The sequence below is a fragment of the Phaenicophaeus curvirostris genome, chromosome 5, assembly GCF_032191515.1.
Source record: "Phaenicophaeus curvirostris isolate KB17595 chromosome 5, BPBGC_Pcur_1.0, whole genome shotgun sequence".
NCBI classification, from domain to species: Eukaryota; Metazoa; Chordata; class Aves; order Cuculiformes; family Cuculidae; genus Phaenicophaeus; species Phaenicophaeus curvirostris.
Genome location: NC_091396.1, coordinates 45,692,776 through 45,714,426, shown reverse-complemented (window position 1 = coordinate 45,714,426; position 21,651 = coordinate 45,692,776). Strand labels below are relative to the sequence as shown.

Genomic DNA, 21,651 nt, shown 5'->3' with positions numbered 1-21,651 from the left:
AGGAAAAAAAAAGGAAGGCTTAATTGGTGGCTTTTTTAGGAGGCAGGACTGTAGTAAAGTACATCTCATCTTAAGATAGATTAGCTGAGATGCAGTAAACTAACCAATGTCTAAATTTGCTTCACAGTAGCTCTTTGTGAGGTAGAATTAAGCTGATTAATAGTAAAGTGTTTAATTCCAAAACAGAAACATTCTCTTAGGAGTTTAATGAGGAGTAGGTATTTCGTATTGATTAAAAGTACAGGAGTTTAAGTTTACACTATTTCCAAAACTGAACTCTGGAATCTAGAAGTAAAAATCTTTCATCCCTTTTTACAGTTAAAATATCCAAATAAGGATTGCAGGTTCAACTGGACAAATGAATGCATCAAATGTCATTTGAGCTGCCCTGGTTTGTCACCTGAGAACATGACATCTTTGTATTTTTCTGTGTGTAAACTAGAAGTTGATACAGAAGACAACAGTGAAACGGTTGCAGAAATCTACCAGGATCTTAGAATAAAGGTTTAAACGCTAGCCTGTACTCATTTTACTTGAAGGTAATAAAGGGTAACTGAAGTGTTGATGCAGTTATTCAATACCGTAGTTCTTGTATTACTGTTGCACAGGCTTTGTGAAACTCTTGTTCTACCAGTATGTGAGGTGCAAAACTGCTTACGGTAGTTCTTATTTGTGGAAGCAGTCATGACTCTGGAAGATCTCAGGCAGTAGGTCTAATATGGGAATACGGTATTGATACCAGGCTCTCTGTAAAGATTGTCACAGAGGATGCTGAAGCACAGAGTTCATGAGCAACTGGTTATGCTAGTTCTAAAAAACTTAGCCTTGAAATTTTGTATAATTTAACTTAGCATGGCAACTTACACTGACAGACATTTGCTCAAGCAGTGTACCTCCTGGACAGGTGACTTGGAACCCTTCGCGTTTGTGCGTTGGTGATTTGCAGGGAGAGGATATGTATATTCTGGTTTTGGTTTGTACATAGCGTATCTGTGGATGGAAGTGCCACTGAATATTGTGCAAGAGTGAAAAATAGGAAATCCTGTTTAAAAAAGTCTTGATGTTGAAGAAATCTCAGCCTATTGTACTTCCCTAAATCACATTTCTAGTGCTTAGGTTGAAATAGCTGTTTCTGGTATCAGACAAATAGAGATGGGATCATGTGAGGTCTGGAACGTACAGTACTTACCCTCACACTTTGCTTTAAGCTTTGTTTGCCTGCAAATGAATTGAGAGCATGTTGTAGCATATCCAATGTGGGAGCCAGGTTTTGTTTTGCTGTGGGGGGGGCTCAGTTACTTGTTTTGAAACAATTTCTTATGATTTTCAAATATTTGAATTTCTCAAGCTGCTGGCTGACAGCCCAGTCATCTTTTGGTAAGAGAATGCAGATGCCAGTGCATGGAAAAGGCTTGAAACACACAGGTTTTTTTATTAATACATGGAAATGGCAGGAGCCCTGCAGTTGCCCTGGGGGTAGTTTCTGGCAGATTTGCAGCCTCTATGTGAAAGTAATATTTTTATTATTTAAAATCTAAAGTGGCAGCTAGATGATTACGATTTTCTGAATTATCAAGCAAGAGGGTTAGTTTTAGCTTTTTGGAATTGTTAGTAATTGCTTAAGTGAAAAGCTCAAAGCAAAGGCTGTGGGAGTAGCTGTGTAGCTGAACAGTGTGTGACAACCTGCTTTGTGAGAAAATCAAAATCGTGTAGTGCAAGGAAGTGTTTTGTAAAGGGCTGAATGAACTTGTCCTGAAAGTCATGGAATTGAAGTATGTGGTTTTTCTGTGGTGTGTCTATAAGGGTGATCACAGCTAAAAGCATAATGTAAACTTAGGTCCAAAATTTAGTATTAGAAATGAACATGAAAAAAAATCACCTTCATTTTTTGCGTGTTTTGGAGGCAGTTTATTTCAGTAGAGCAAATCCTTCCTTAAATTGCCACTTAACGTTGTAATCTTAGTCTGTGCATCAGAACAAGAAAACAAAAGTTACCAAACTGATTTAAAGAGCAGACTTTCCAGCAGGTCTATACTGGGACTGTCCCTGATAGTGGGTAAATCTTGGAATTTCTTAGAGCATTGTGTTGAAATTAATGATCCCAGGAAAAAGGAATTATCACTCAATGCTGGAACTCAAAAGGGTGAAAAGGAGCAGGCTTTGGTAGTAGTGATTTCCAGGAAATTGGCTTTGTTTAAAATACGTCCAGCTGAGCTTTTCTTGGAAACCAGCGTTGTGTAGCACATCCTTTCAGAAGCATTAATAGTCTATTTTAGGCATGGGTAAGCGACAAGATTAACAATTCTCTATTACCATAAAATCAGTTTATACATACCCAGTTTAATACAATATCTAGTCACACAATGTATTTAAATCTGCAAAATGCTTGTTGGATTTTATAGGTTGAATGACAACCTCTTTTACCTTTCTTCCAATCTGATTTGCCCTTATGTTTTGTATACAGGAGCAACTGTTCAGCTGGAGACAGTAACTCTCTAACATACTTCTTCATGCTCAGTACCTTGCTCAGCTAGAATGCATTTCTAGCATTTGGGGTTTCCAAACGCTTGTTCTCGGGAATCCAGCGGTAGGTGTATCTCAGGCGCTGTGCCCCGGAGTCTTTTGCTCAATGTTGTCTTAGCATCCGTGTAGCTCATCAAAGGCCTCCTGATGGTATAAGGGCTACCCACAGTTATTGCTCCATTTTTTCATGACTCATGTAGCAGTGAAATGAAACTAGTTTTTCTGCTTCCTTTTGGAAGCCTGAATATTGTTGCAATTGCCAACTGAATTTCCATTCAGAGTCAATTTTCTATTATCAGGGAACATAATATGTGAATTGCAGATAAGCCTGGCTGGTGTTCATGGCACCGTTTGTTAGCCTAGGTGCAGCATTGAAATTGTGGCTTTAAAAGCATCATGATCACTGCATTTGAATGCCACTGTGCCCAGGCCTAAAGACTACAAAGCTCTATTAGGACTTTCACTTGTAGTATTAATTTACAGAATCTTGGATTCCAAAATCACCTGTGCTAAGGTGCTGCACTCCAAGGGCTAATTTTATTCCTCCCTTGTTTCACTCTTAGAATTGCTATGCCTTTCAGGCTTCTGGGAGACCACTAGTACTTGGGTTTCCTCATCAGGCATCACCTTACTAATAGGGGGTATGATCTAGGCTTAAATCAACAGGAATGGAGTTGCTTAGGATTCCTTAACTCCATGTTCATGTGCATTTAAATGAAAGAACATGCTGCTTTGTTCTATCCTTCAGAAACAGTATAATCTTTGGAGTTGTTTTCACTGTGCTTGCTCTGAAGATTGCTTAAAGCATTGACCCACTCCTAGAAAATGTTTCTCCAAGTGAAACTGTTCCGTCTCAAGTTGATATTCTTATGGTCTGTTATGGCTAGAAAGCATGTTTAATCAGAAGTAGGGTGAGAACTTGATGGAAAAATAACAATAAGCTTTTAAGGCAATTTAAAGGTGACAGGAGTTACTGCTGGCAACAGAACAGTCTTGCAGGACAGCACTGTGGCTGCACAAACCAAAAACTTGTAGTAGTGTGGATTGATAGATTTCGTCCCTCCTCCATGCCCAGATGTTTTTTCTGGGTTCAAAGACTGAATATGTTTCATTTCCATGAGGAGTTCAGGTGGTCCTTTGGGTGTATTGTCCTCTTTACTCTTGAAGTGAAATGTCACACTGTGGGATTGTGTGGAGTGGAACGATCGAAAAAACAACCCACCCAAAACAACCAAGCAAAGCATCTTGTCCTGTGTGCTAGCTCCAAAAGAGGGCTCTCACACTCCGAAGTCAGTACCAGTTTATGAAGGCACAATATCCTATGAAGGCACTGTTTCTCTTTTCTGTGTTCTCAAATGCATGGCTCATGAAAACCTCTTGGTCGAGTTAGGATTACTGGGGAAATAGTACAGTCTAGTTTTGATCTATGCCAAAGTAACACTTGCAGCCTGTCCTGTCTCAAGGCACTTCCTCATAAGAGCTAGCTAAAAATCGTTTATTATGGAGGGTGGAATGAACAGCAAAGGGGCTGGCATCAAGCTAATGCCTCACTTAGAGCCCTTTGCTATAATCTTAGGTACCCTCAAAAACTAAGGCTCATGTCCTGTGTTAGACCTTAATTCCCCTACTCATAATTTGTTCCTTGAATACTTGTTAACTTAAGACACTTCTTTTTTTGTTGTTGTTATCATAATCTGTTAGGTTCAGAGAACTTCTCTACTTCCCAGTTAAATCACTTTAAACTTAGTTATGCTGTTGGCTTGTAAGAGTATACTTGCGTGTTATCTCTTGGTTGTATCAACCTGTTATAAGTGATTGTCTTTATCTCACCAGTTGAGCTTGTTACTCTTCCTGCTCTGTCAGCTCAGGTTTCAAAATAAAACATGCTCTGCCTGATCAGTAATCTGAAGTGAGATTGGGCTCTATACCTGCCTGAGTCGGAGTAATGATTCATTTCCAGCCTCCACACCTAGCTAGGAACCTTGACTCAAGTCCAGTTGTTTCTTGGTTCACATAGTGTGCTTGAGCAACTACTGCAAAACTGAATTCTCATGCAAACATGGCTAAGAGGAGCTGAAAATGCTTAAAAGGATCTCAGTAGATTATGATTAGACATAACAAGTCCCTCAAGTATTGATTTTTCTAATGTGCCGGTTTGTTTGATCTTCTGTCTTCCCTCACTGCTACAAATGATGTAGGAGAGGTTTTCAGACACTTGTAGATGGTTGTTTTGATTTTGCGTCATGAATCAGGGTCTTCTCAATATATTGCCACAAGTACTCTGATGCTCATCAGCACTTTGTAATAGCATACAGTAGCTATGTAACTTTTCATGTATGAAGGAAGGTCTTGAAAGGGACTTTAGGGCCTTGGGATGAATGGTGGGTGGATCAGGTGCACAGGTAGTGTTCTCCTCTGTCATTCCTATTACGAGGAATGATGAGGGAAGAAATAAATACCTGCTCTGGACCTGGTGTGAGGGGCAAAACTTTGGGGTTTTTGACTATGGGTTGGTCTGTACAACACTAGGCTTGCTGACAAAGGATAGGGTACACTTGTCCTCAAGGAGCAAAAGGGTGCTTACCTGGAAGCTAGCAGAGCTCATTAGCAGAGCTTTAAACTAGATGTGACAGAGTGGGGAACGGGAACAGAACTAGACTTGATAGAAAAAAGCCTGGGAATGGTACCTCAGAGTCTGAGGGATGGTGTGCCAGCGAAGCCCTTTAGTCTGCAACCTCAGAGGAAGTTGGGGATAACACTTCAAGTGGCAGCAAAGATGCAAAGGTTATTCACTGGTTAGAAACTACAGTGAATAATCAGTTAGGAATTAAGACTATTCCTTTCAGGAGCATAGCGGAATCCGTAGCCCAGATGAAGTGCATCTACACCAATGCATGCAGCACAGCCAACAAACAGGAGGAACTAGAAGTCATTGTATGGCAAGAAAGCTATGATATAATTGCCATCATGGAAATGTGGAAATTACTCATATAACTGGAGTGCTGCCATGGTTGGCTATAAACTCCTCAGATGGGATAGGGAAGGAAGGAGAGGCGGTAGAGCAGCCCTGTATGTTAGAGAGTGTTTTGATTGCATTGAGCTCAGTGATGGTGATGATAGGGTTGAGTGTCTATGGGTAAAAATCAGTGGAACACCCAATAAGGCAGGTATCGTGGTGGGAGTCTGCTATAGACCACCCAGCCAGGAAGAAGGGGCTTGTAAGATATTCTACAAGCAACTGGGAGAAGTCTCATGATTGCTGGCCCTTGTCCCTTTGAGAAACTTCAACTTACCAGATGTCCGCTGGAATTATAATACAGCAAAAAGGAAACAGTCTAGGAGGCTCCAGGATTGTGTGGAAGGCAACTTCCTGACACAACTGGTAAGTGAGCAAACTAGGGATGGTGCCCCGCTGGACCTGTTGTTTGTGAACAGATAAGGCCTTGTGGGAGTTGTGACAGTTGGAGGATGCCTGGGGCACAGCAATCATGAGATGATAGAGTTCTTAGTTCTAGGAGATGCAAGGTCGGGGGTCAGTAGAGCAGTCACCTTGGACTTCTGATGGGCAGACTTCGGTCTGTTCAGAAGGCTGCTCAATCAGGTTCCATGGGAGACGGTCCTTAATGGCAAAGGAGTCCAAGGAGGCTGAAGGCTCTTCAAGAAGGAAATCTTGGCAGTGTAAGAGCAAACCATACCCTTGTGCCAGAAAATGAGCTGGCAGGGAAGAAAACCAGCTTGGCTGAGCAGAGAGCTCTGGGTGGATCTCAGAAAAAAGAGCAAAGCATGTGAGCTTTCGAAGAACGGGCAAGCATCTCAGGAGGACTACAAGGAAGAAGTGAGGTCATGCAGAGAGAAAATCAGAAGGGCTAAAGCCCAACTAGAACTTAAATTGGCCAATTCTGTGCAAGATAATAAAAAATGTTTCTACAAATATATCAACAACAAAAGGAGGGCTAAGGAGACTCTCCATCCTTTACTGGACACAGGGGGAATAATAGTGGCAAGGAAGGAGGATAATATCTTTTTTGCCTCAGTCTTTATTAGTAAGGTAAGATGTTGTCTGGGTACTCAGTTTCCTGAGCCAGTAGACAGGGAGGAAAAGCAGAACAAAGCTCCAGTGATCCAAGAGGAAATGGTTAGAGACCTGCTTGGCAAATTAGACATTCACAATTCTATGGGGCCAGAGGGGATCCACCCAAGGGTGTTAAGGGAGCTGGCGGATGTGCTAACCAAACCCCTTTCCGTTATCTACCAGCAGTCCTGGCTGACTGGGGAAGTTCCATTGGACTGGAGGCTGGCAGGTGTTATACCCTTTTACAAGAAGGGTTGGAGGGAGGATCCAGGGAACTGCAGGCCTGTCAGTCTGACCTCAGTGCCAGGGAAGGTAGTGGACCAAGTCAGCTTGAGTGCTATCACACAGCACATACAGGAAAACCAGGAGATCAGGCACTGTCAGGATGGGTTTATGAAAGGCAGGTCCTGCCAAACTAGCCTGATTGCCTTCTATGACAAGGTGACCTTCCTGATGGATGAGGGAAAGACTGTGGATATAGTGTATCTGGACTTTAAAGCCTTGGATGCGGTTTCTCACAATTTTCTGCTTGAGAAACTGGCTTCCACTGGCCTGGACAGACGCACCCTCTGCTGGGTTAAAAACTGGCTGGGGCCAAAGAGTTGTGGTAAATGGAGTTAAATCCAGCTGGAAACTGGTCACAAGTGGTGTTCCCCAGGGCTCGGTGGTGGATCCAGTTCCGTTCAATATCTTTATTGATGACCTGGACGAGGGGATCAAATGTAACCTTAGTAAGTTCGCAGATGATAATACTAAGCTGGGAGAAAGTGTCAATCTGCGGGTGGGTCAGGAGGCTCTACAGACAGATCTGAACCGGCTGGATTGGTGGGCTGAGGCCGGTGGGCTGAGGTTTAACAAGGCCAAGTACAGAGTCCCGCACCTGAGACACAACAACCCCGTGCAGTGCTACAGGCTTGGGGAAGAGTGGCTGGAAAGCTGCCTGGCAGAGAAAGACCCTGGGGGTGTTGGTTGACAGCTGGCTGAATATGAGCCAGCAGTGTGCCCAGGTGGCCAAAAAGACCAGTGGCATCTTGGCTTGTATCAGAAACAGTGTGGCCAGCAGGACCAAGGAAATGATTCTGCCCCTGTACTCGGCATTGATGAGGCTGCACCTCGAATACTGTGTTGACTTTTGGGCCCCTCACTACAAGAAGGACATTGAGGTGCTGCAGTGTATCCAGAGAGGGGCAACGGAGCTGGTGAAGGGGCTGGAGAACAAGTCTTATGAGGAGTGGCTGAGGCAGCTGGGGATTGTTTAGTCTAGAGAAAAGGAGGCTGAGGGGAAACATTTTCACTGTCTACAACTACTTGAGAGGATGTTGTATAGAGGTGGGTGTTGGCCTCTTCTCCCAAATAATAGGCAATAGGACAAGAGGGAATGGCTTCTGGTTGCCCCAGGGAACATTCAGATTAGACATTAGGAAAACTTTTTTTACCAAAAGGGTTATTGGGCACTGGCAGAGGCTGCCCAGGTTGGTGGTTGAGTAACAATTGCTGGAGGTGTTTAAAAGACAGATGGATGAAGTGCTCAGGGATATGATTTAGTAGTGGACAGGTATGGTTGGACTCAATGACCTCAAAGGTCTTTTTCAACTCAGTAATTCTATGATTCTGTGAATGAATTTGTCAATACCAAGATGTTTTTCTTAATTGTAAGTGGCCAGTTTGTTAGGGATTCAACACTGAAACCCACTTTCTGCCTGGAACATTGAAGACATCGAAGTTGAGGAAGGATGGAGCTGTGTACCTACTTCAGAAAACTAACAGTTTTAGGGGATTACAACTTTGTAGTGTGATTTACATTTGCTGCTACACCTGTTTGACCTCTCTTGACAAAAGGCCTTCAGAGATTATCTGGCACATGTGAAATAAAGCAAAAATATACTTAAGTAGAGGAACATAGAAGAAATAATTGCTCTTCTGTGCTTCTTCGCTTGTAGCTATCTTGTTCCTGTTGTCTGTCTTTGCTGAGAAATAAAAGACGTATGATTCTCTGGAGGAGTGATCACTGGCTAAATTTGGGTTGATTTTCCATTGTCAAAATGATGAAAATTAATATCTTTGTGCCTTTTTGGCCTATCATTATGCCCAAGCAAATTGGAAGGGTTCTTATGTGCAATTATGTCTGCTTAAAAGTTGACACTGTGCTCTGTCTTTCCTGTGTGGTTCTGGTAGGAGGATGCAAAGGAGTGGACTTAGATGGTTCCTTTACTCCAAACTGAAAGGACAAAGCTATTAAATCATTAAAACAGGAATGTAAAGAAAAAAAGTGCTATTCCTGCAGCTGAGCATTGTAAATAAAAGCTTGTTGGTACCCATTTGTTTTGCGTTGCTATTAAAAAGCTGGCATAAATGCTCCCAGTTTTGCTTCAGTGATACAGGCACTGTACTAATTGCTCAGACAGATATTCTGTCTTGCTTATCTTGTCACCAAAAATAAAATGACCCTCACCATATTTGCATTTCTTTTATGAAAACCAGAAAGAAATGCTATGCTGGCTTTTACCATTGTCATAAATTCTGCTTTTTTTAGATTATTCCAAAGGCTTTTTTTCCCAACAGTGTCAAATCAGTTATGCATTCTTATCACTACTGAATGTCAAACATACTTTTAATTGAATAGAAATAAAGAAATTTCATTACTTTGGGCCATTTTTAAATAGGCCAGAAAAAAAATGTTTTGAGTGCTTAGATGTTCTTGCTGTCACAGTTGGCCATTCTTGTGTATTATCTGTTTGAGACAGTCATTTACTTATCCTGTAAAACATTGGAAGGGAAGCTAGAATTCAGGAAATGCTCATGCAAGGAAATCTTGTGGGACTTCAGTGCTGATCAGCTGTGCAGAAAAGAAGTGCCATAACGTAGCTGACTAGCTTGAATTAGAAGAAAAAAGCTGTGGGAAGTTCTAACGATAACCTCCTTAATGATAGTGCTGCTATATTAAATGCATTTGTTATATTCAGAATAAAACAGCAGAGTATCTTAGTTTTCAAATTCTTCAAATTCAGTAGAGAAATGCATACTGTTTGCTGCCAAAAAGCAATCACATGCTCCCTTGCTCTCTTTAACTCTGAAGTATGAATACAAGTCTCTTGCAAAGATATGTCCATGCGATTCACAAAGGGAGTTATTGCATGTTTTGAGAGATCCTCTCCTTAACTACCCAGCAAGAGCTGGAAAGAGAGCCAAGGTATCCCAAGTTCCATCTGAATTAGGAGAACAAGACTTTGTTGTGTTATTCAGAGCTCCCAATTCAGTTTGTGTTGCTTTCAGCACTCCTCCTATGTGTTAGAATTCTTTGAGGCTTTCTGACTTGAAGTGTGACCTAATGCCATGACTGTTTTTTTCTAGTTGTGGTTGATGGCTTTTAGATTCTGTGAGCTACTTAAGTTATATAGAAATAAGCACCTACTTATGAGGAAACCTTGGGGGCATTGCAGCTTAAAACAGTTTGGAAATCATGTCTAGCAGATGGTTTTTGCAATAGCAGATAAATCTCTTCAGTTTTGCTCCTGTCTCACCTCCAAATAATTTTGCACTGGCACAGTTTTCTGGGATTAAAATCACTTTGGGTGAAGTTAGTTTCAGGACTTGTGATGAAGGGCTCTAAACTGTTTCTTGAGTTTTCTTGGCTTTTTTCATTTATAAATTATACTTGAATGACAGAGACAACTTATTTCTCTTATTCCTAGTTTGTTTGAACATATATACTTTCCTTTTGCTTTGAGTGCTTTTAATGTGTTTCAGGACTTTGTCCCGTTGTACCAGGACTTTGAAAATTTCTACAACAGAAACCTCTACATGCGCATTCGGGACAGCTGGAATCGTCCGATCTGCAGTGTGCCAGGGGCCAAAGTGGACATGATGGAGAGAGTTTCCCATGACTATAACTGGACATTCACGTGAGTCAAAATTGAAGAAAAAGCTTCCAGCAACTATCTTTAAGTGGAGGCTAGTAAGAACAAGTTGCAGGCTGTGAGGTTAAAGGAGCAGTGAAACATGTTCGTTTTGAGATTTCCAGTGGCTTGAATCAATGAATTTTGCTCTTTTGGAACACATCTGGCCACCAAGGTGATTATTTTTGTACAATCTTTTTACTACTTGCTAAGGCTTCTGACTGTGTTAAGATTTCATGGGCATATGTCTATAATAAAAAAATACTTCAGATTGCACCACTGCTTGTGACTTCATGCTGATTTAGAATTAGTCCTGACATTTAAAGTAAATGTTGCTGCCTGACACCGAATTTAACAGGATTGTTTTGAGTCAGAACTGAAGTAGTCTGTAGAAACAAAACCAGAAGTGCAAGGGCGAGGATTTTTACAAATTGGAAATGGCATATCACAAGTTTGATGCGCAGAGGTTTACAGCGCAGTGCTTGGTGAAACTAGTCGTTTCTCTCCATGGCGTTCAAGTGCAAAATAATTAAAATTTTCTGCTAAACTTCATCCTTAATCTCCTTGTCACATGTTGTTAGCGCAGCAGTGCCAGATGTGTTTCCTTTCTGTGGATATAGGATATCCTGCTTGAGGGGCTGCCAAGTTAGTTGATCTAGAGCTCTTTTTTTGTAATTGAAAAGAAAGTTGTATGTTTCTGGAATAGAGGGAGGAACATGCCAGAGAGGAAAAAGGGTTTGAGAAGCCTCAAGCAATATTAAATATCTTAGCAAATGCACCTTTTAATGTCAACTCCTCTGGGAACTTGTTTGAGACTATAAGATTAGTAAAAGCATCTTTTTTCACTGGTTGCTTCAGTTTGGTGAGGAGGGGCAGTATCAAAACAATTTAAGGATCAATTCTATTATTTTTAACATTTCTGTGTATACTCTAGGAAACTGAAATAAGAATCTTCTGGTGTGATTTATTTTTTAAATTGTGGGTATCCTAACTTGTGGTGTTTTTAAAACACAGGTACACGGGGAGAGTGATAAAGGGCATTATTAATATGGGTTCCTATAACTACCTCGGATTTGCACAGAAGGAGGGAACTTGCCAAGAAGCAGCAGCTAAAGTTCTGTCCCAGTATGGAGCTGGGGTGTGCAGCACTAGGCAGGAGATGGGTAAGTTGGAGCGAGACAGGGTTTTCCCCAAATGTATGTTTTCAAGTGTCGTCTGATCGCAGGTCTTTCAAATGTTACTTGTTCCAGCTTTTGAACTTTAGGCTAATCAGTAAAGAAGGTTTTACCTTAGTGAAGACAAATTGACTTGCTGAGTTTAGTTGGCATGGTGCAGCAGTTGGCTCACTTATGTTTTCCTATATATTTTTTTCGGTGTTCCTATATGGGCCTTTATTTAAAGAGCAGGCTGGTTAGAGGAAGTTACTCTTGTAGAATGTAGCAATAGTGAAAACTTCTCGTCACTGAATTTCTCATTTGTATTTTGTGCAGGAAACTTGGACAAACATGAGGAGCTGGAAAAGCTAGTTGCTAGATTCCTAGGTGTGGAATCTGCAATGACATATGGAATGGGGTTTGCAACGAACTCTATGAACATTCCTGCTTTAGTTGGCAAGGTATGGCTTAAGTCACTGGCAAAAGCTTATCTAACAAAGATTTTGCTGGTTGTGTTTTCTGAGAGCTACTTGTTTGGGTTTGTTTTTCTTCAGTGGCAACCCCTGCAGATATTCTCTTTGGAAACCATAGGTCACGGTATGCATCTCTAACCTTTGCAAAAATCTTTTTGGGAAACAGCATCCATGGGACCAGTAACAGTCCAGATTTTGCCCTCTTTCTGAGGGAGTGCCTAGCACATTAAGGCTTGCTTCCTCAGGCTACGCATTAGTGTATGAAATGGTGGCTGATTAACAGGCTGATTGGCTGAAGGTATTTTGATGCTCTTGAGACACTAAGAGGTGACTGTGTCAGTGAGACACACAGATAAGCTGAGTTGCATGTTGGTACATACAGAATTTATCTTTGAGTGATAGCTGAAAAATCCTTCCTTTGAAGGAGCAAATTCTAGAAAAACTATTTGAGAGAAGCGAGGTCAAATGGGAGGACTGGTGATGCTTGCTGTGTGCCCCATAAAACAGTACATGATGCAGCCTGAGCATCCTGCATCTCAGACTATGTTGGGTTTTTTTAGTTATTGCAAATGGAAATGGAAGAGAGCTTTTTATTTGCTTCTCTGTTGCAAAATATGTTTTCTTAGCTCCTACTTAAAGCAAAATAGTGCAAGTACTGGAACTGTTTCCTCTGTCTTGAAAATGGTTCACTGTTAGCCTCGTATTACTAGCCTGTCAGAGTTCTCTGTCCCTGTGTAGTGAATTATGTTCCTTTTATTCTGTTTATTTTTCTGCTTCCTGAGATCAATTTGTAAATTCTTCCACTTGTGATATCTACAAATGATAAAACTGCTGCCGCCTTCTCAGCAACTTTTCCTCCTGGTGAATCTCTTCTGTACTAGCTGTAGTGTCTTCCCACATGCTACTTTATTTGTAACAATGAAGCATCGCTGTCTACATAATGCCTCTTTTCTTTTGGTCTACTAAGTTTTAAATATTAGATGTGTTCCATAATGAAAGACATTTTTGAGTCCAATGCCAGAGAGAAATTCAGTGCTTCAAATCTAGTCTTTCTGGAGTCAAATACCTCTGCAGTGCTGTGATTTTGAACAACATATGTTACTCCTGACATATCTTTTATTTGCATTCTTCTGCTTTTTGTCTTCCCACATCTCCTTGATTTTTCCTTTTCAACAGAAAAATGTTTCATGATTTCTAGGAGACCTTTTGAATTGAGAACTCAATGGGGTACATTGACGTAGAGTTCTGCCTATTGCACGTCAGTACAAATTGCTCATTACTGCAGAGTTATTCAAACTTTTTTTCTGTGTATGTGGATCCCACTGTCTATCTTTAATAGTTTGAGAACACCCTTGAGACATCTTACTCAGCTTCTTTGTTTTCACATTTGAACTTAAATAGTTTACAGCTTGTTCAGAAAATCTGAAGAGTAAATTTCAAGGCATGAAATATACCTGTTTTCATACACATAACTTGCACATTTACTAAACTGGCTTTTTTTGTAAATGGGTGCAACAGTTTGTACTGTGTTAGTAATGAGTATATTTAATTTCTGTGTACTTTAACTATAGTAAGAAGCTTCTGCTTCATTACACTAGAAGTGCCCTTATACTCATGTGAATACTCCAAACAGAAAATTCTCTCTTCTGAAGAAGAGGGTTCTTCTCTAATGAACTATTTCACAGTTCAGGACGTTCACTAAATGCCTTTGGTGGGTGCCTGAAGTCGCTTCTCACTGCACTTTTGATTTCTTCATGGTCTATGAATAACTCACGTAAATCCTTAATTCTGGCACCACCCAGTACACAATTGGCTGTGTGTGCAGAGCATGTTTTGCAGTGTTTTGATAGAGTATTCAGTAAAGCCCAGAGATTCCCATGATTGATGAAAGTCTTGGGCTCTGGTGTTGGGGTGGTTTTTCTTGGGGTTTTTTTTTGGTATTTTTGTTTTTTTAACTGCTGTTTGTGTCTTTCTGTGTGTCCTACATACATTTTCACGTACAAAGCTGCTTGGAACACAAGTTTTTGGAGGTTTGGCAAATATAATTAGTAATGGCATTTGCCTTTGTCAGGAAGGAGTTTCTTTGACAGTCACTGATATGATTTTAAGCTAATCATTATTTACATCATACCTGGGCATGTGTATTGCGACTTAATTAGCTTAAAACACAAACCATTGTAATAAGGTTACTCGTGTATGTTTAATATTAGACCACTTATTCTCGTTTTGCTCTGTAGAAACCTTAAGCACTTGGTTTATTTTGTTTCTGAATTGTCTTGTAATGGCAACAAATATAATTTGAGTATTGCAGGATCCAACTCTATCCCATAATCTGATCAGCATTGGTCAGCAAAAAGAATTCAAAGGCTTCATCAGCATTACCTCATTGATCTTCATTCACTATGCCTTGCAAGCAGCAGCTTCTAGTAAGCAGATGCTGAAAATGAGCATAGTTGGTGTACACTGGAAGTTGTATTTCCGCACTGTTAAAGTTTTGCTAAAAATGGGTCCTTCTGTACCCGGCAGTTATCAGCAGGAGACCCCTGCTGTTGGTAGCCAGGTTATCGGCTGCCTAGGACAGTCACTGCCAAGTGTGCTGAGTCTACACCACAGATATGTGGGATTTGAGGACTGCATAGTCAGAAATTGTTAGACCATTTGAGGGTAAGCTGGACTCTGAAACTTGCCTATTTTGGAGTAAGCGTCATTAACGTAGTTACTGTAACTAGTTAGTAACAGCATTCTGCACTGCATTTAGCACAGAGCTCCTCATAGCTCTGGACTAACAGGAGCTAGATAATGGAGTTAGTGGTGATATATGAAGAATTTTTTTTTCCTATAAGAAAACAAATTAATTTCCATGTTAGTATTTGAGATTAAGTGCTCAGGGCTAAATTAAGCAATTCTTGTATGCAGTACTTTGTGGTAAAATGTGACATCTACTTCAGATCCTGTCTGCCTTGTAGGATGTATTGGTAGGTCTGAAATTTTTGGTATCTGCTTTTTCCAGCTACCAATAGTGTAATCTCCAGTTAGTGTTAGTCTTCTGGATACTCTCTCAAATATGTTTGCTGATAGATGCAACTGAAGTCTTATCATGGTAGTAGGAGCACTCAGTTTTACATATGGTCACCAGCGATTGCTATACTCTACCAGCGGCTTCTTTGATACTTTGCCCTCTCTCTAGTGGGGAAGAAGAGGCTCCTTATCCATTTGTGACATTTTCCTTCTCTACCAAAAACTCATGTGTTTTTATGGAGAAGCTCATTCTAGACTATTAAATGCTTCTTCCTCTTTTTTTAATCTATCACGAATAGTGATTTCTTTGTTCATTTGCTTATACAGTAGTGTTTAGCAGTAGCGTCTACTCTCTCAAGTCGTGTACATACTTCTTGTTTTGTATAGTAGTTCCAAAGAGCATACACTAGTTGATTTCCATGCTTCTTATGCCAAACTCTGTAATATGCTGGGCAAGTCCTTGAAACAGCAGCTTGAATACTTGAGATTAAGTGCTTTTTGGGGGAAAACCAGTCTCAGGCTTTCCTAGGACGTAGACTATTTCTAGGTACGTTGCAATTCTAGTGCAGAATTTCCTTTGTTTTGGAGAAGTTATTCCTCTTGTTTGTGACACCTCCTTGAGTTACTGTAGGCTATGCTTTTCTCAGTCGCTTCTAGTAACGGTCATTGCAGAGTGATCTGTTCTTGACTCTTCCCTCCACCAGCTGTTAACAGAGAAGAATAGAATGAGCATGTGTTTAGTGTCAGCTCTTTGGCATCTTGACTTGCTTTCTAGATTTTTTTAACTTAAAGTCACTTCTGGAGTTGCAGCAGATTGGCACAGTAATTGGAGGGAGCTAAGGTTATTTAGAAATATTATTGCACTCTGACAAACTAGTCCTCCAATATGCATTCCCGTAGCACACAGTAATAATGTGACTCAATGCTCAACCTATCATCTATTGACTTGTAATCATTGCTGCTCCCAAAACAGATATTATCCTGTTCTGATATTTGTTCAAGGATGTATATTCCCTTTTTTGAAAAAGCAAACAAATTCAACGTCGTGTTTAATGGCTCAGAAAGCTTCTGTTTCACTCTGCAATTTTGTTTTCTACTTCCTGTCTCTTGTTTCTTGCCTCCATCTATAAAGTACTTCATAGTTACATTCATTCAAGAAAATGATTCTTTATGGTACCACTGAGCATACGTGGGTTTAGTCAGTGGTTACCTCCTACCGTAAGAAGTGGTGCAGCTTTGTGATAAGGTCTTTAATCTGAGTGGCCTGTTTCCTGTCACCACTGTGGACTCCCTGAGTGAACTGTAGCAAGCTGCTCTGCTCTCTGGTTTACCTGGCTGCAAAGGGGGATGAGTAATAATCAGCAGCAGGAGATATTCAGGCAGATTGAACTGTAGAACTTCTGGGGAAAGTGCAGCTTAAGTGGTTCTTTCAGTTAACGGCAGTTATGTATTTTTATTTGCTATATTAAGGTTGCAAGTTGTTTCTTAGCAAGTCTCGCCTGGGCTAGCTGCATTTATGTTGGAAATTTTTCTTAAATGATCTCTTAGCAGTTCAGAGCTGAAAGGTGTTACATGCTTGGCTATGAAACATAACTTTTTCAATATCTTCCTCTTTCCCCTTCTAATTCAGGGCTGTCTGATTTTGAGTGATGAACTGAATCATGCGTCACTTGTGCTTGGAGCAAGACTGTCAGGAGCAACTATTCGAATCTTTAAGCACAACAGTAAGTATCAGATGGTGGACTCTGCCTTTCTGCAGATCCTGTAGATCAGATGCAATCTCTTCTGTCTTCTAAACCTTGGAAATCCAATTTCATGCAAGGAAATCAATTGCTGGTTACCTGAAAGGTCAGAAGACTGCTGCTACTGAGAATTTAATCATCCTGGATTAGATATTTTTCGATAGGTACAGGCTCAACTAGTAACATTTTAATCCTGAAGCTGGTTCTGGCTTACATCCTCTGCATATGAAGAGGAACATGATGCCTTTTGGAAAGTCTATGGGTACTAGTGTATTACATTGCTGATTGTTACTTGGGTAGCTCAGCATGGTTAGACTATTCTAACAGTTTGTGTCACATAGTAACGCAGTCTTGTAGAGGTCTGGGTTATAATTTAGAGGATAAAGTTTAATTTTAGGACCAGATGCTGACATAATCCAGCAGCAATAAGAGTTTACAAATGCAGATATCCTAGCTAAGCTAAACGGCCATGCATTGGTACGAAGTAGTACAAAAGGAATTTTTGGGATGTGAAGCGTAGATTAATTTCATTGAGTTACTTGCTTAAATTATTTGTTTGCAAAATGCACAGAATTTTCACTTTGCTACTTTCAGCTTCCTCCAAAGGACATATTTGCTTTCAGATCAAATATACTTAAATGTTTCCTTCTCTTATTCTCAGTGAAAGAGGTACCTGGTTGTCCTTCTTTAGTAATGATGCTACCTTCATTCTTCACCTGCTCCTAGTACTCTTCATGGTAATAGTCTGTGAGACCGTGACTCTCGCTCTCTTTGAAGCATATGATGGTGATGGCAAAGCTTGGGTGACTTCGTCCTACTTGATAGGGGGATCCTCTGCTGTGTTTATTGTCTCTTTTGTGTTCTCTCTTGTTCTCTATTGTTTGAATAACTTTCCTTACTGTAACATATGGTGACTATTTTTAATTCTTCATAAATCTTGATTGCTGAGTGAGTTCGCAAAAGCTTTGCATTCAACTTCTGCATTTGTATAGGCATATTTCTGAACATTACATCCAATTCCAGAATTTCAAAGAACACTGGTGACAAACATAGGTCTGGGTACAAGGAGAATGCCTTGGAGGCTCTGGTGTGATGAGGAAGAATACATGATCTGTGAGAATGAGGTACAGACTACCAATGGTGAAGACTGGGGAATTTTCTATGATAGAAACCTTACAGGTAGTGGGGATCTGAGAAGGAGAATGGCGTGGTACATCAGTGTCAGAAGGCAAAATACAAGCAAAGATCTTGGCTTGTTACAGTGATGTTCAGTTTATAGTTACGTATGTGTTCTCAGACCTACTCTTACTGTAATCTATGCTGCCTTAGTTAGCTCTATTTTCCTGAGATGACAATGGCTTCATTCACATTCTGCTTTTTAGAAATTATTGAGGGGGAGAGAAAAATCCCCCTTAAAATCCTTGTTCAATGTTTTCTTTTTTTTTCTACTTCATTCTGCAGTTTCTCATTTTTATTAAGGTCAGACTTTGTTCCCACTCTTTCCCTCTTTGAGCAATCAGACCAGAAGTTTATATTCTATTATTCTCCCTAACTCCATTGAATTTGTCCTTTTTTCTTTGAGAGATTTATTGGAGGCAGGAACTCCACTGCTGACTTCTTCATCCTTGTCTTTTTCTGAACATTAGCTGCCTTCTAACAATCCAACTGATCTGTTTTGCTTTGTAATCTCTAGTCTAGTTCACAAGCTCTTCTCACTGCTACAACTGCCCTGGCCTACCAGTCCTTTTTTCATGACTGTTGATGCTTTTTTTTTTTTTTCATGTCTTAGTGTTTCTATCTGTCTCTTGCTCAGCACTTCAGCTTTTACAGCTTGATTACTCCTATTCCCACTCCTTTCTTCAGGTTTTTTTAGGACTGATTCCATGCGTATTTATTTGCTTACATTAATCAGATCTTTTAGGATCATATCAAGTGTTTGTATCCAAATCTAGTAAGGTTTCAGAATACATTGGTACTAACAACTTCACCTGTTTAGCTTCTGTTACGTGCTGAGCACTGTTCTCTTTCCTACACCGTTGGCTCTTTTTTCTTCCTTTCATTTTCAGTTTAGTAGCTTCTGTTATATACCTCCAGTCCTTTCAACCTAAAACTAAAGCAATGAAAAGTACACTTGCTCCTTGTCCTGTTCTCTGGTCTGTCTTCTACTTTAGTGAATTATCCTTGAGCTTGCTTGGGGTTTTTTGCATTGTTTTGATCCTCAATGATACATTTACTACCAAAATGCTTTCCTCCTTTTCCTCATAATAAGACAGCTTCCTTTATTTTTCCCTTTCCTTCCTTTTTTGATGTTTGTGCCTAATGGTCTAACTTGTGCTTTTAGCTTAGGATCATGAAATTCTTCCTTGGAGTTCATACAGTCACACATTCCCTTTAATTTCTGTCCTCCACACTGGAGCAATTTGTGCATTTCTGGAGTATTGTTGTCTTTAGTCATGTCAAAGCTCAAGGTAGTAGCTGTTTTGGTACCATTTAACAGTAATTTCTGGTGCAGATATGCAAAGCCTGGAGAAGCTGCTCAAAGATGCTATTGTGCATGGGCAACCTCGTACACGGAGGCCCTGGAAAAAAATTCTTATCTTGGTGGAAGGAATATACAGGTACAAACTATTCTTTGTATTCCTAAGACCCTCCACATGAGATCTAGCTGCTTAGTATTTGGGTTCCTTTGCCAAATCAAACTATGAGTATTTTCACTTCATAATTATTTTATTAATCTCATCTGCAAATCAAATTGAGCTATATATGTCTCACATCCTGGACTTTCTGTTGCTAGTACTGTATCTGCAACTGGTGTTATCGGAATGCTTCCCACATCCAGATTAGATTGTAGAAATGACTTAATCTAAACTGATTTACATCAGAGCTGAGGTCTTAAATTGCTTGTCCATTCCATTCTTTCTGTGTTCACTAGATGATGCTAGTGTGAATGGAATTGTGCAAACTTAATGTTTTTGCTGAGAGTGAGTCGGAGCATGTAGTAGGCTTACCTGTGTTTAGGCATTTAAATCATAGTGACTTTCAGCACAAAATGGGATGTTTTGGAATGCTACTAATTAGAGCCTAGTCAATTCTTAAACTTAAAAACACCAGGTAAGTGGATGTCAGATCAGAATACTGACTTTAGGGCGGAAGTTAAAACAAGACAATTGATCTATAAAATTGTCACTGAACACATTTCTTTGCCTTAACTTATTGTTGATGCTACTATTTAGTCTACATGTCAATATCCTAGAGATGTTAAAAAGGTAGACAATAGATATCTGGGCCCCAGTTGCAAGGAGGAGTTATCTTTTCTATCTCTGCAGAACATAATGTGCTTAGCAATTTGTGTGTTCATAATTACTGAAAGCGTGAAGAAAAGCAAGCGTAGTTTCCCTAGGCCCTATAAGGAGGCCCCAACCATTTAATCAACTTACACTGAATTTCTATTTTTCAACAGTATGGAGGGATCCATAGTCCGTTTGCCTGAAGTGATTGCCCTTAAGAAGAAGTACAAATCCTATCTATACCTTGATGAGGCTCATAGTATAGGTGCCCTGGGTCCCGGTGGCCGGGGTGTAGTGGACTATTTTGGACTCAATCCTGAAGATGTGGATGTTATGATGGGAACATTCACCAAAAGCTTTGGAGCTGCTGGAGGATACATTGGGGGCAAGAAGGTAAAAAGCTGGAAATCTCATGGCTGTTTCAGGCTGGTGGTGGAGTCCTTAACTAAGCATTTCAAAGTTGATCTGTTTCTCGAGTATCTTGGTTGTCCATTTGCTTCATAATTTTACATGCTGTCTAAAACAATGGAAGTCAGTGCATGCAGGAAGTCTAGTAAAACACCTCATAATTGTATGGCTCTTACATTGTGAGCGATGATCTCTGTTTATGCCCAGTAGTGGTGTAATGTGTTTTTAGAACTGCAGGGATTTCTTACTATTACTTTCAATGAGGCCTGCAGGGAAAACTGCCAAAAGCTGAAGATTTTCAGCCTGTTTGGAGGAAATCCCCTTCTTAGGTTACTGTAGTAGAATTGATTCTCTCGGGACTTGAAAAGTTTGCTTTCTAAAAAGACACTTATTCCCTTTTTGTTTCTTTGGGTTTTGGTTTTTGGTTTTTTTTTTTTGCTACTTACTCTCTTCAGTTGGAAAGTACTACTAGAAAGTGTTGTTCTTGCCAAAGCCCTCCTTTAGGGAGGGATGATGAAGACTATTGCATGTCCCCTTTCTCGTATCCTTAAATATATCTCACAGGTTAGGCTTCTAAGCTTTATTTGAGGGAAAATTCTACCATTTTCCCACCAGGACAATTATTTTTTACATACTAATAGTGACAATTACTTCAGCCCATCCAAATGGAGATGGGGCTTGCAGATGTTCCTCTTTGGATGTTTACTGTAGTTGGATTAAAATTACTCTGACATCTTTCTGAGAAGAGAGCACCATATTAATCTTTTTCCAAAGATAGTGAGCCAGTGGAATTGACTCCCTTGGCATAAGGTGAAGTAGCTAAGAGTCCTTCACAACTGTCTTTTAGCTTCTGTTTGAGGGGTTGCTTCAGAGGCAAGAAGCCTTAAAACTTTCTTATCTAGTTTATTTCAATATCCCTTTACAACTCCCTTTCATTTAACTCTGACTTCAGACAGACAGCAACAAAAAATCGAACATTTCTGTGCATTTCTAGATTATGTCCCCAGCTTGTGCTATCTACAGGGCCGTGGTTATTAATTTTATGGTAGCAGAAAACAATCTGTCCTGGCATTCACAC

The 21,651-nt window shown here is 40.2% G+C and overlaps 1 protein-coding gene across 1 annotated transcript in view; it reads left to right on the top strand.

The window, feature by feature from the left end:
• Positions 1-21,651, top strand: part of SPTLC2 (serine palmitoyltransferase long chain base subunit 2) — a 79,898-nt gene that overhangs the window by 13,049 nt on the left and 45,198 nt on the right. Inside the window, exons 3-8 of the mRNA XM_069858596.1 lie at positions 10,343-10,497; positions 11,506-11,654; positions 11,982-12,106; positions 16,767-16,860; positions 19,391-19,496; positions 20,339-20,558. Of these exons, the coding sequence (XP_069714697.1) occupies positions 10,343-10,497; positions 11,506-11,654; positions 11,982-12,106; positions 16,767-16,860; positions 19,391-19,496; positions 20,339-20,558 (849 nt within the window). The remainder of the gene's footprint in view (positions 1-10,342; positions 10,498-11,505; positions 11,655-11,981; positions 12,107-16,766; positions 16,861-19,390; positions 19,497-20,338; positions 20,559-21,651) is intronic.